Source organism: Sapajus apella, unplaced genomic scaffold, assembly GCF_009761245.1.
Source record: "Sapajus apella isolate SASKATOON/1434 unplaced genomic scaffold, GSC_monkey_1.0 scaffold230, whole genome shotgun sequence".
Taxonomy (NCBI): Eukaryota; Metazoa; Chordata; class Mammalia; order Primates; family Cebidae; genus Sapajus; species Sapajus apella.
The window spans coordinates 77,270-90,884 of NW_022437170.1; the positions used below are offsets into that span (position 1 = coordinate 77,270).

At 53.7% G+C, this 13,615-nt stretch overlaps 2 protein-coding genes across 2 annotated transcripts in view; one reads left to right on the forward strand and one right to left on the reverse strand.

The window, feature by feature from the left end:
- POLE (DNA polymerase epsilon, catalytic subunit) overlaps positions 1–12,997 on the reverse strand; it is a 54,004-nt gene extending 41,007 nt beyond the window's left edge. Inside the window, exons 1-18 of the mRNA XM_032271378.1 lie at positions 12,734–12,997; positions 10,352–10,493; positions 9,810–9,890; positions 9,352–9,396; positions 9,125–9,217; positions 8,696–8,850; positions 7,212–7,353; positions 7,000–7,080; positions 6,187–6,294; positions 5,738–5,848; positions 5,382–5,467; positions 5,052–5,171; positions 3,055–3,187; positions 2,731–2,844; positions 2,196–2,408; positions 1,796–1,903; positions 246–374; positions 71–173 (exon numbers count right to left, since the gene is read on the reverse strand). Of these exons, the coding sequence (XP_032127269.1) occupies positions 71–173; positions 246–374; positions 1,796–1,903; positions 2,196–2,408; positions 2,731–2,844; positions 3,055–3,187; positions 5,052–5,171; positions 5,382–5,467; positions 5,738–5,848; positions 6,187–6,294; positions 7,000–7,080; positions 7,212–7,353; positions 8,696–8,850; positions 9,125–9,217; positions 9,352–9,396; positions 9,810–9,890; positions 10,352–10,493; positions 12,734–12,795 (2,026 nt within the window). The 5' untranslated portion in view covers positions 12,796–12,997. The remainder of the gene's footprint in view (positions 1–70; positions 174–245; positions 375–1,795; positions 1,904–2,195; positions 2,409–2,730; positions 2,845–3,054; positions 3,188–5,051; positions 5,172–5,381; positions 5,468–5,737; positions 5,849–6,186; positions 6,295–6,999; positions 7,081–7,211; positions 7,354–8,695; positions 8,851–9,124; positions 9,218–9,351; positions 9,397–9,809; positions 9,891–10,351; positions 10,494–12,733) is intronic.
- Positions 12,998–13,006: 9 nt separating this feature from the next.
- Positions 13,007–13,615, forward strand: part of PXMP2 (peroxisomal membrane protein 2) — a 15,619-nt gene continuing 15,010 nt past the window's right edge. Inside the window, exon 1 of the mRNA XM_032271386.1 lies at positions 13,007–13,269. Coding sequence (XP_032127277.1) covers positions 13,049–13,269 — 221 coding nt within the window. The 5' untranslated portion in view covers positions 13,007–13,048. The remainder of the gene's footprint in view (positions 13,270–13,615) is intronic.

A 13,615-nucleotide genomic window follows, 5' to 3' on the forward strand; every position in this document is an offset into this window, starting at 1 on the left:
AGCAAGTTCAAAAGGAGGGACAGATGCACCCGTTTCCCACTGAGTGCCCACCCAGGCGGCCGCCACTCACTGAACTCGCCCCTCCACTGCCAGGCCATCTTCCGCTGGCAGTTTGCTCCAGGCTTATTGAAGTCACAGGCAGCACAGGTGGCTTCGTCCACCATGGCAGAGGGCTGCGAGGGGTGAGAAAGCACTTAGGGCTCGGGCAGAAAGAGCTCCGACTGACGCAGGAAGTAAAGCCTCACCTGCAGGCGGTTGGTCAGGATGATGTTGGGGTACATGGCCCCCACGTCCAGGTGGTAGATGAGTGGACACTCGATACGGTTGGGAACCTCCTTCAGGGAGGCAAGCTTCCTCTTAATCTGATCACACAACTGCAGAGAAAGAGAAACTCAGTGGAGGCTGATGACCAAGCTTCCCTCATGCTACAGTTTACCAACTCCTACGTTAGACATTCAGGAGTGGAAAACGCTGAAAAATATCTAAATAGAGCAAAAATTAACCAGAAGAAAAAAGTTAAGAAGTGCTGTCATTGCTTCTATGAAATACATTAAATTTGGTAGAGTCTTACAAGAAAATCACTTGAACACCAAATTATCCTCAGTATTAAAAAAAACTCCTCGGCCGGGCGCGGTGGCTCACGCCTGTAATCCCAGCACTTTGGGAGGCCAAGGCGGGTGGATCACGAGGTCAAGAGATCGAGACCATCCTGGTCAACGTGGTGAAACCCCATCTCCACTAAAACTACAAAAAATTAGCTGGGCATGGTGGTGCGTGCCTGTAATCCCAGCTACTCAGGAGGCTGAGGCAGGAGAATTGCCTGAACCCAGGAGGCCGAGGTTGCGGTGAGCCGAGATCGCGCCATTGCACTCCAGCCTGGGTAACAAGAGTGAAACTCCGTCTCAAAAAAAAAAAAAAAAAACAACCCCTTAGGCCAGGTGCGGTGGCTCATGCTTGTAATCCCAGCACTTTGGGAGACTGAGGCCAGAGGATCAGTTGAGCCCAGGAGCTCAAGACCAGCCTAGGCAACACAGTGGGACCCCGTCTCTACAAAAATAAAAATTAAAAATTAGCTGTATGTGATGGTAGCACCTGTAGTCCCAGCTACTTGGAAGGTTGGGGCAGAAGAATCGCTTGAGCCCATGAGGTCAAGGTCAGCTACTCGGGAGGCTGAGGCAGGAGAACTGCTGGAACCCAGGAGGCAGAGGCTGCAGTGAGCTGAGATCGTGCCATTGCACTGCAGCCCAGGCCGACAAGAGTGAGACTCTATCTCAGAAGAAATGAGATGCGCTGCATCCTGAGGGGCGCAGATCACACAAAAAAACTGGTCTCTCTTTCTCCAGGCAAATAACACACTTCCTAAGTGGGGCTTTCTCTAACCATTATGTGAATAGGCTTCACAGTCATTAATCCCGTCATTTGCAGGAATGTACTGTCATTTTTCAGTCTCAACAACAAAAAGTAAATAAAATTTAAAACCTCCAATGCCTCCCCAATGCCTCCAAAATAAAGTCCCAATGCCTTAAAACGGGGCAGACACATTCCACCAGGGCCCACCTGAAATGTGACCACATTTCAGGAGCAGCTCACGCCCCACTTTCTCATGAAGCCCTCCGACCTCGGTAGACAGTATCGCACGTCACAACCATGAGTGCCCTGTCCCACCAGAGACCCGGTGTCACCCGTCCACAGCACCACACGCAGCAGGTGCACAACGAATGTGCTGCTGAAAGACGTGGTTTGTGAAGAAGGCGCATGAACGCAGACTAGCTCTTCCTGCCTCCTGGACGGTTACCTCTTGAAAGTTGGTGACTTGTTCCACAGGCACCTTCTCCTCTTCCTCAATGGCATGGCGCAAGGTCTTCTCAACCCGCTGCAGCAGGAAATCAAAGGCGGCAGGATTCTGGCACAAACAATGGTGAAACAACGGGTCAGAAGGGAACACACCCCCACTAGCCCACCTCAGGTTTGACGCTGTGGCGGCAAGTGGCAGGATGTGCCTGAGAAAGCTCTGGAAGGACTACATGTGCACTCTGCAGTGCACTGCCCTAAAGAAGCCCCGCGGGGAGCTGGGCCAGATAAGCCAGACCCAGTGAGGGGGCCATGGGACAGAATGGGGAGAAGGGGCTGTATTTCAGCCCCTGGGGCTTCTGGGTCCCACCACAGAAGAAACGGAACCCGGGGAAGAAGCACACCATCCTAAACCGGCAAGGGATATCACTGCGGAAGACCCCAGACTCGAGGGCCTCCACGTGGCCCCCCACGTAGGTCTCGGAGTCCAGCACGTGTCCGTCGTCCGTTAGCTTATTGAACTCCTGCTCCTGTTTGTTGGGGAAGATGATGTTGGCGTGGAAGGCCTGCACCATCAGCAAGGCCTCACACAGTGTGCCAGAGCCTTTCCGCAGCACCTACAAGAGAAACCAGAGCTTACAGCCAAAAGCTTCCCCAAAGGCCCTGACTCACAGGCAAAGTCCAGGAGCCTAAAGTGAACTTCAGCGTGGAAGGAGAAAACCTCGTAGTAAATGGCTGCAAATTCTGCCTCCTGTGGTTCCTTCCTCACACCAGGGCCCAAGAATTCCCAAAGGACATCCCTGACATCACACACCAGAATTCTCCTGCTGCCTTTGGCACCAGCACTCCTGGGACATCCACCTCCATTGAGCTCCAGTGCGTTCACAGTGGGGCAAGGGCTGAGGAGGCCAGGCTGCTGACAGGAGAGGAGATACTAACCTCATCGGGCTCCATGGGAATAATGGTGCACAGAGCGAAGATAAAGGGGTGGACGTACTTCATGTACAGGTAGAAAGTGGCGACAGCGTCTGACACGGAGTACGTGGCCAGTGTCTGAGAAGAGAACACCAGAGAGCAGAGTCACAAAGCCAAGAGCCCACAGTCAAGTGTGAAGCACAGAAAGCAAAGCCTGGCCTGGCCAGCCTGCCGAGATGGGTGCAGGACAAAACACGTGTGTCCTGGAGGCGCAGCCTGCTGGGTGGAGTGGGCTGGCATACGTGCACACACACGGCAACAAGGGGAGCTGGGATGTGGCTCACGTGCCTGGGGCTGCTCGGTGGCCATCTGGCACATGTCCTCTGGGTCCAGCTCCACAGGATCATAGCCTAGCTTGGCCTTGGCAGCCGCCTTGAGGTTATGGCTGCCCACAGGAAGATAACTGTCCCTCTTCACCCACCTGGAAGGAGAATGAGAACAGAAACCAGGATTCTAACATGCAGCCAGGGAACCCCTGAGAACCGGCAAAACTGGGCACCACACAGACGGATGCAAGGTCCTAACGGGTACCCAGGAGCCTCACACCAAGGCCCCACACAGTGTAGGCCCCTCGTGAAAACCCTTCATCCGGATCTAGTTAATCTCAAAGACCTATTCACGACACGAGGAAGCACCAGGACTGGTCCTTCGGCCTCTCGCCTTCCTCCCACCATCGGCAGAGCCCATGGCCTCTCCCCAAGACCTCAGGCCTGCACCCTTGGGGCCTAGTTATCAACCAGACCAAGCTTCTCTCCTCACACTGTCCCTTCAGCACGGAAACATTCAAGCCCACCCTCCTTAAGAGAAGGCAAGATGTGATCCAATGTGAGGAAAAACAAAAATAAAAATAAAAAAAGCCAGGCGCGGTGGCTCAAGTCTGTAATCCCAGCACTTTGGGAGGCCGAGGCAGGTGGATCACGAGGTCAAGAGATCGAGACCATCCTGGTCAACATGGTGAAACCCCGTCTCTACTAAAACTACAAAAAATTAGCTGGGCATGGTGGCGCGTGCCTGTAATCCCAGCGACTCAGGAGGCTGAGGCAGGAGAATTGCCTGAACCCGGGAGGCGGAGGTTGCGGTGAGCCGAGATCACGCCATTGCACTCCAGCCTGGGTAACAAGAGCGTAACTCCGTCTCAAAAAATAAATAAATAAATAAATAAATAAATAATAAAAATGAAGAAAAGAAGGCCCCCACACTCTACCCAGAACCTGTCTCTACCCCCTCCCTACAGATGCCTTCCCTGGGGCAGCTGTCCAGGGGCCATGTCCAGTCTCCGCCCCTGCGGCCTTTACCCTGACTTCTTCCTCTTGCCTTCAGAATTCATCCACTACCCAAGCTTTCACCAAGACCCTTGCGCCAGTGAGTCCCAATCCACAGTACAAGCCCAAACCAAGCCTCATGGTGGTCTTCAGGGCCCCTATCCGGGTGGGACTTCCAGACTTGCATATCAGTAGCACAGTCACCTCTCACCTCAAGCCCCTTCTATACACATTCCCTGTCTCCAGAGATGCCACAAAAACCCCAGGTGCTACCCCCTCCCTGAGAACCAGCATTCCTGGCCCTCCCCCTGCCCCACATGACAGACCCTGCATCCTCGGGCCGCTCACCCCCTGCCTTGGAGCACGAGCGTCACACTAAACCAGCCCCAGCCTCCTGGCCTCCCTCTCCCACCCAGGAGCTAAACGTTAGAGCTAAACAGAAACGCATTCAGGCTTCAAGTGCTCCAGTGGCACCATGATGGTCAGGATGAATCTGCCTCCCACCAGTACAGAGGCCCATGGAGACCCCTTCCCTTCCAGCCCCCTTCTCTTGGCAATTCCACATCCACCTGTCCTCGCAGCCAAACATGCCAGAGCCCCCAGGCGCCGTGACTGTCTCCACCTCTTGGCTGCACACCCCTGCTCATCTGGAATCTGTGCTTGTCCTGTGAGGCTTGTCCTCTGGGACAGCCTGGCTGCCACATCCCAACCTCACCTGGCAGAGCAGGTTCCTGCATGGGGTCCTAGCTAGGGACCTGTCTGCTGAGTGTGTCTTCCCGGCAGCTTCCCCAGCCCAGATTCTGATACTCCATGTGCCTGGACACTGACGAATTGCCAGCCAACAGTCAAAGCACATCCTGGGCCCTGGCAGGGTTGCAGCTGCCGTCCTCTCGGTGACCTGAAATGGCCTCTCAGAGGCCACCCTCCTCCCATAAGAGATGTGTCAACTGCATAGCCTGCAAGCAGCCTTCGGATCTCGCTCACAGACAGCAGTGGCGAGCCGTGTTGCCCTGCGGCCCCTACCTGAGGCAGTCCATGTGGATGCACTGGGGTGCCTTGTACTCCCCCTGGCTGTCCTTCTGGAAGCCTATCTCCTGCTGCATGCTCAGCCCGTGGACTGCTGCCCGGGCCTCCACAAACGGCCTGGGTTCAAAAGAGGACAGAGAAGCAAGTGGTCAGGTCAGACTCTAATTCCCCTTCCTCCATTCCTCCCTCAGACCCAGGGAGGAATCCAGACATGGGAGGTACAGAGTGAACCTGGAGCCACCTCCTCAGTTGGCATGGGAAGCCCACCCACACCATGCAATGCCCTCCCAAACGCCATCCAATTACTCAGAGAAGACACAGACTCACCAGTCAAAAAAGTCCCCGTTGTAGGTGACCACGATGGTGGGTTTGGTCTCCTGGACGTGCTCAAACCACCTTTGGATGAGATGAGCCTAAACCCAAGTCACAGCAGCCTGAGTTCTGCTCTTTCTCTTCTTCAAGCTATTTCCACATCCCTCTCCCCAAGTTCAGAAGCAGCAGCCCCATGTTGGCCCTTATTCCCTCCCCCTGCCCTAGTCTCTGGCAGGAAAGAGGGTCACACCCTAAGAATAAAGCTCATGGAGCTGCAATTCTGATCCAACAGAATGCCTAAGGCCTTGGAAAGAGCCGCATGCCCCTTCTTCCCAAAATACCAGGCAGTCTCCCAAGTGCTACCTGCTCACCTCATCAGGTTCATTGAAGACACAAAAGGGCCCTTCATATTCTGGCTTGGGGGTGAACTCAAAATCTTCAATATCTTCTGAAACAATCTCCCTGTTGGTGATGAGGTAGCCCTAGGGAAGTTCATCAGCAATCAACACAAGTCAGAGGCCGCAAAGCCAAGGGCCTCCCCACACTGTCCAGACACTCTGCCTAGAGACTCTCACGACAAAGACCACAGCAACATGAAAGCGCCTTAAGCTTCCTGAGAAGAGACCCTCCGTGTCTGGATTCCCATTGGAAAGGAGAGGGTACAGTTTGATGTCGCAACAGCTTGCTTGTTCCCATTCCTGGACTCACTAACTCATTATTCACTCGACAAACATTAACTGTGGGGCAGATGCTGCTCTGGTTTGGGGACCAGACAAGGCCCCCATCCCAGGAGCTTACTTCCCAGAAGCCACCTGCTCACCTGGCCATCAATCATGTAGGAAATCATCATAATCTGGTCCGTCTCAGCATCAGGAAACTTGAGGGGCAGTTTGGTCGTCTCAATGTCAAATGCCAAAACCACAGGGTCCTGCGGTGACAAAATAAGCATAAAGCCAAGCTCTGAGCTCCCTATTAGGTCTCCCTGAACACCCACCCCTGGCCTGCTCCACCTCCCTCTGGTTGCTAAAAGAGTCAAGGGGCTCTGAAAAAGCTGGGACAGGGACCTTGAGACTGACCAACCTATGTCAAGAGTATCACGACTCTCTATGGTATGAAAACTTACATACCAAAAAGAGCAGCTGATCACAGGACAAGTCTACAATTACAGAACTTTAGTAGACAAATTCTTTAAAAGGCATCACCTCGTTCTGATGCTTATGACAATCCTGAAAGATCACTGTGGCACAGAGATGATATCTTCATTTTGGAAAAAAGAAAACTGAATACAAAAACTTTCCCAAGCTCACAAAGTCGTGCTCAAACCAAGGCCTTCTAGTTACAAATCCATTGTTACGATGTCACTTCGCTATCAACGACTCAAATGGAAGTCCCAGCTTTCCCTCAAATGTCCATATCCTGCTTAGCTCAAATATTGATGTCATGCAGTAACATACAATAAAAAACGAAATGATGCTCTGATGAAAAATTCTAACTCCATAATGTCTTCAAGAAAGTATTTGGGGGAAAAAGCAGCAAACATATCTTTGAGTCAAATTCACTTTTCTGCACTAAAGAGTATTCTCTCCAGAAAACAAGGAATTTTAGGATGAAGGTAATATAAGCCAAAACTTACAGGTCGTTCAACAAGGTCATCTCGGCGGGTGATTTCCACCGGAAAAGCATTTCCTCGGTATCTGACATCGTACCAATGAGCCTGCAAAGCACGGTGTTAACTAGAGTCATACTCCACGGAAGTCTATTCCTCTGTGGATTCATCCATAATGATCATCTTCTGGCTGTTAGGAAATTCATGTGAGCAGCAACCCAACCCTGCCCCATATTCACCACGTGTATCTTCAGGTCAATGGAGAGGCGGATGTGGTAGGGGACATCGTACTCGCGCATGTCCACAATGTTGTCCAACTGATCAGCTATCTTCTTAGAGGCTTCCTCTTCATCAGTAATGACACTGCTTCTTTGCAGAACACTAGGAATTAAAAAGGGAGCAACTAATTCAACTGCCACGGCCTGGAAGAAGTGAGACCAGAGTTCAAACTGAATAAACACAAAAGGTAAATTGAGGTGGTTTCAACAACCAGGGCAGCCCTTCCTTTAAGAATGGTTTGGATTGGGCTGGGCGAGGTGGTTCATGCCTGTAATCCCAGAACTTTGGGAGGTCAAGGAGGGCAGATCACCTGAGGTAGGAGTTTGAGACCAGCCTGGCCAACACGATGAAACCCTGTCTCTACTGAAAATACAAAAATTAGCCAGGTGTGGTGGTGCACGCCTGTAATCCCAGCTACTTGGGAGGCTGAGACAGAAGAATCGCTCGAACCTGGGAGGCGGAGGCTGTAGTGAGCAGAGATTGCGTCACTGCACTCCAGCCTGGGCAACAGAGCAAAACCCTGTCTCAAAATAAATAATAGAAGAAAAAAGAAAGAAAACATTAAGTACTGCCAGTCAGGAGAGCACCCAGGCATGACCATCCCACCATGGTCCTGTTACTGAGGAGGCTGCCTCATGCAGGCTGAAGAGCAGGCCTGGGCATTGCACAGCCTATGCATGGGTCTCTGCCATGTCTAAAGGTGTGGCCCACCCTTGCGGCCACTATCAGCCCATAAGCTCAAATACTGAATGATCTATTCAGGGGGAAAAGACAGATGAGTCTCAGATATGGCTCAGGGCTCTGAAGACTCAAGTCTGATTACACCTTCCAATATTTCAAAAAGTAACTTATGGCATTGCCAGGGAAGGCGGAATCAGGGTAGGGACTGTAGAGCTGTTCAGCATCCCCAATTGATCTTCTCTTGTCAGAGGATAAGGTAGGTTCTTCTGAAGTCATCCAAACTAATTACTCAAGATTTTCTCTTGCTAATCTGTTAATTTGCATCCTATTACTGTTGATGCTCAAACACTTGATGAACAACCTTTGGCGTTCTAAACTTAAATTTCTATAGACAATATCCAAGGTTCTCTGGAGAAGCGGTGCTGTGTAAATCTCTGCATTTAATGAAATTCATAGATGCACTGTGCTAGCGCAGTGGGATGAAGGATCATTTCCCTGTAAAATGACCTTACTGTTACAATCACTCAATTTTAGAGCCATAAACCCCCCCTACATGGGAAAAAAGAGCTAACACATAAAATATAACCTGTGAAGCCACTGTTTATTTACCACAGAACATATAGAAATCTCTACCTAATTGCTCAAGTTTTCCGTATCAAACAGAGCCAGCCATTAAGGTAACTTTATTGCTAAGTATTCCGGTCTCCTATCCATCTTGTCATTCTCAATCAGCTGATACTCTGCTCACAAGAACAAAGTTTACCTGGAAAGCATAGCTGTGTACGTGTCGCTGGCATGATCCTGCTCCCTGTTCTTCTTCACTGCAGGGAAGATCTCCTTCCTCACTTTGACAAGATCCTCCACAGTGTGGAAGGACAGTCTGATGTAATTTCGCTTCAAACCCACCAAGTGATTTGGCTATAATGCAAAGAGATTGTGCTCACTGTTTACAGGGTAAACACTCAAAGGTAAACACACAAGCCAAAGAGTTGACGACTCCCAGGCACTTTGTCCAACTTTGCATGTGGCACCAATTCACACTAGAGCTCTTTGAAAGAAGTTTTATAGACGGTCCCCATACTGCCCCATCACCCAATAGATGACCTGAATTTCCACCTCTTCCAACCTCACCTGCCATGGACAATGTAGAACCTGGCCTCATTTACCCCTGGAAAGTCTGGGTGATACTCACCAAATCCAGATCCTCTTTGGGAACAGTCTCCACTTTTGCAATTTTGCCCTGAAACTTCTTGGAAAGAAAAGATGAAACTTCTCGCTCACAACCCTAAATCAGGATCAGAATAAAAACGCTTTCCATTGGTAAAACACATTTCCTTCCTTGACTATTTCCCAGCTGCAAAGCCCACCACAGAATGACACACACAGGTCACCTGACCTGAATCTATAAAACACACTTACCTTTCTGGTTGCAATGTAGAAATATGGTTTATAGGGCAAGGCCACCTGTAAGAGTCACCAACCCATCCAGGAATGATGAGGGAAAAAAAAAAAAAAAAAAGGAGAGAAAAATGAAAACAGACTGCTTGCTCCTAGAGTCCATGAACAGCCTAGAGCCAGGGTAGCCTTGACCTTGGTAGCTCTTAAAACATAACAAGAAGTTAGGATGTGCACTTATCATGGGGCAAGAATCTAAGACACAATACTGCTCACCGTTCAGAGACTTCCTAAACTGATCTCTCTCAGGACATCTTAAATGATGACTGATGGGGCCTCCAGGGGCCTGAGTATGGTGGGCTATGGGCAGCTGTGCACTAGAATCCTCCCACGACCTCCCTGACAGTCACAGAGCTAAATGAACACCCCTCATTTTGGATCCAGCTGCTCGCTGTAGGTGGGTTTTAGCTTCTTGGGCTTACCTTAAATCTGCCTCCATCATCTTGAATGAAGTAGTAATCCACTGCACTGACTAAGCGTTTATCTTCATCTAAAATCTCGGTCTACAAGAGAATTGGTCAACAGAGGCACAAGATCGTCCTCTACACAGTGTAAGGACCCTTTTCTTCCTACCTTTTGGGAAACTCAGCACTTTAGAAACAAATCCCCTTATCTAGGTCTTTATTCCACCCCTACATTAACACTACCGCCTTATTCACAAGAACCAAGTCGTAAGAGCCTCCACATGGGGATTTCTTGGGTTTTCCCCTCATAATCCTTGAAAGCTTTGTTATGATGGCTAAAAGTGAGGGCCATCACCTCTGGCTTCTCACAGTGACTTCTTTGTGGCCCTCAATGATGTTAGAGGAAAGGAGGAGAGCTGGGAGCCATCACATCTCCCTACTGATTCACCAGACAAGTCCCCCCATGTGTCCCGCTTTGGACAAGGACCATGCTATGACCAGAAGGGATACAGCCACACTCCTGGGAGGGAGAAGGACCAAGGGAAAGCGCCAGTGCTTACAGGATGCATGTTAATGAGCCAGCCTGTCTTCTCACCAGGCTCCTTCAGCCGCTCAAAACCAAACCGCAAATCCATCTTATCCGTCCACTGGCTCCGTTCCAGGCGCTTGAGTGCGGAGGCTGAGGAAATGGGGCCATCCTCCCTGAGCGAAAGAAAGGAAACCAGTGGTTACAGTTTGAAATGCCACCTACTACTTTTTTTTTTTTTTTTGAGACAGAGTCTTACTCTGTCACCTAGGCTGGAGTGCAGAGGCATGGTCTTGGCTTGCCGCAACCTCCGCCTCCCAGGTTCAAGTGCTTCTCCTGCCTTGGCCTCCTAAGTAGCTGGGATTACAGGTGCCCACCACTACACCTGACTAATTTTTGTATTTTTTAGTGGAGATGGGGTTTCACCATGTTGGCCAGGCTGGTCTTGAACTCCTGACCTCAGGTGGTCCGCCCACATTGGAATCCCAAAGTGCTAGGATTACAGGAGTAAGCCACCATGCCTGGCCAATCCCACCTACTTCTGCAGCAGTGAACCCACCTAGTGTGTTTCAGATATGTGTTCCTGAAAAACCCAGAGTTTGGCAAAAAGGCGTGTTAAAATGAAAGGACTCATGGGAAAAATACAACTAGGGCAGGCCCTTCAAAACCTGTTCAACTTTATAACCAGAATGCTAACATAAACAGTAATCATAATCATATATATTTATACATTATTGATATATTTTGGATTCAGTGGACTAGAAAACTCCTCACTGGGACCATATTTCCTCCCAAAACTGTTTTGTCTGAGCTGTGTATCTGACTTTTAAACCAGCAACAGTAAAACACCAGAAAAATGGGGATAACAGACATACAGATAGCGGTTTACTGGTTTCTATATCCATTGTCCTAGTACTCCACATACACTCTCATTCAGTTTTCATGACAACGCCTATTTGGGAGGCCAGTGGTGTCCCCATTTCACAGAAGAAGAAACGCAGGCACATCTACCACCCACTGCCTCCTGGGGCTGTTTTAAAGATTGATGAGTTAACCCACGTAAAGCATGCCAGTTAAAAGCCAGCACTCATACTTCTCCCCAGCCTGGAGGCTGTCACCGAGCCTGGGGCAGGGCAGTGCAGTGGAGGAGATGGGGGCGCGTCCTGCATCCTGAACCAGGGCAGTCAGTGCGTCCCTGAGCTCCACGTTCCGGCACACACTACAGACACTAAGGGCACCTACCTCTCCGGGGCTTGCCTGAGGACCAAACGCGGCTAAGGATACACCGCGATTGGCACAACAGCAGTTAGGGACCCTCGCCACTGGGCTTCTCCTCCATGAAGAATTTGTTCAGCGAAGTGTCCACAAAAATCTTCGCACTCTTACACGTTTTCTGCTGACGGCGGGAGGCCAGGCCTCCGTCACGTTTACCGTTTGCTCTGGCCACAGCAGCCGCGCCTTACCCTTTTTCTATTTCTGAGACGGAGTTTCACTCTTGTTACTCAGGCTGGGTCTGGCTCCCTGGCTCAGGCTGGAGGGCTGTGGCGCGATCCCGGCTCACCGCGGCCTCGACCTGCGGGCTCGGGTGAACCTCCGGCCTCGGCCTCCCAAGAATTAACAGCTAGGACTTCGAGCGTACGCCACCAGCCAGGCTATTTTTCCTTCTTTTTAGAAGAGAAGGGCCGGGGTGGCGGCTCACACCTGTAATCCCAGCACTTTGGGAAGACGACGCGGATCCCTGACGTCGGGAGTTCGAGACCAGCCTGGCCAACATGGTGAAACCCCGTTTCCACCAAAACTACAAAATTCAGCCGGCGTGATGGCGCGCCTGTCATGCCAGCTACTCGGGAGGCTGAGGGAGGCAGGAGAGTCGCCTGAACCCAGGAGGGGTTCGGCGGGGCCGCGGAGGCCGCGGGGAGCCGAGATCGCGCCTCTGCACTGCAGCCGGGGCGACAGGGCAGGCGCCGTCTCCGAAGAAACGACATGCTAAAGCAGAGGAGAAAGCGTCTCGCTGCAACAGGGTCCCAGGCCCAAGCGACCCGCCCGCCGCGGCCGCCCCCGGCGCCGGGCCTCCAGGCGGGGCCCCCGGCCCGGCCCCCACCCGCCGCCCGCCGCGCCGCAGGTGCCAAACGCAGCTGCGCGCCGGGCGAGCCCGAAAAGCCTCAGGGAGAGCCGAGCAGGGGAAGACCGCGCGGCCCGCCTCGTTCCCCCGCGGAGAAGCTGCACCCGCTGAGCCTCCACCCGCCCCAGGTCCCTCCGCCCGCGGCCCCGGCGCGCCGCCCCACCCGTCAGGCGCGGCGAGTGGGGGCGGCTGCGGGACCCCGGCCTCCCTCTCGCCTCGGCGGCGCCACCCTCGCCCGGCTCCACCGCACCCTCGGAAGGGCTGGCCCGAGGGCCTCAGGAGGGCGCCCCTCACCTGCCGGCCTCCCGGTCCGCGCCCGGGTCCACGCGCCGCCGCCCGCCGCTCCTGAGAGCCATGGAGCCGCCGGCGACAACCTCTGCTTCGCGGGAGAAATTTGGCGCGCTCCCACCAGTCTCGCGAGAGCCGAAGGTGCCGCCGTCAATCAAGAGGCGCGCCCCGCCCCTCGCCCGCCCCCTGCAGCGCTCCAATGGGAGCCGGCGCCCGGCGGGGGCGGTGGCCGGCAGGGACCGGGGAAAAGTGTGTGGAGGCGTGCGGGACGCACCGTGGCGTCGGGGCCGGGCGGCGCTGCGGGCCGTGGTGGGGCCGGAAATGTCAGGCCGTCCCCGCCCCGCGCCCCGCGCCTCGGGGTCTGCGCCCCGCCCGCCCGAGGTGAGGCGGCGCCCCCGGCGGCGCGGCGCTGTGGAGGCGATGGCGCCGGCGGCGTCCAGGCTGCGGGCCGAAGCCGGGCTTGGGGCGCTCCCGCGGCGGGCGCTCGCCCAGTACCTGCTCCTCCTGCGGCTCTACCCGGTGCTCACCAAGGCGGCCACCAGGTGAGCGGGGGCGCGGCCTGCGCGGGAATCCGGCGCCGCCCGGGCGCAGGCGGCTGCAGCGGCGCGGGGCCTGGACCGGGCTGGGGGCGCGCCGGGGTCTGAACCCGCCGCAGCGGGCGCCCTCCGACCCGGCTCTGAACTTCCCGCGGCGTCGCCCGCGTCCCCAGTCAGCGACTGTGAGGCGCCTCGCGCATCCCGTGCGCCCAGCACGGGGAGGGCCCGCCGGGACCCCGGGGCTCGGCGCTCAGTTCACCCGAGGACCCGCCAGGGGCCCCGCGCGCCCGGGGATGACACGGCCAGGGGCGCGGGTGTGCGGGGCGCGGGTGTGCGGGGCGCGGGTGTGGAC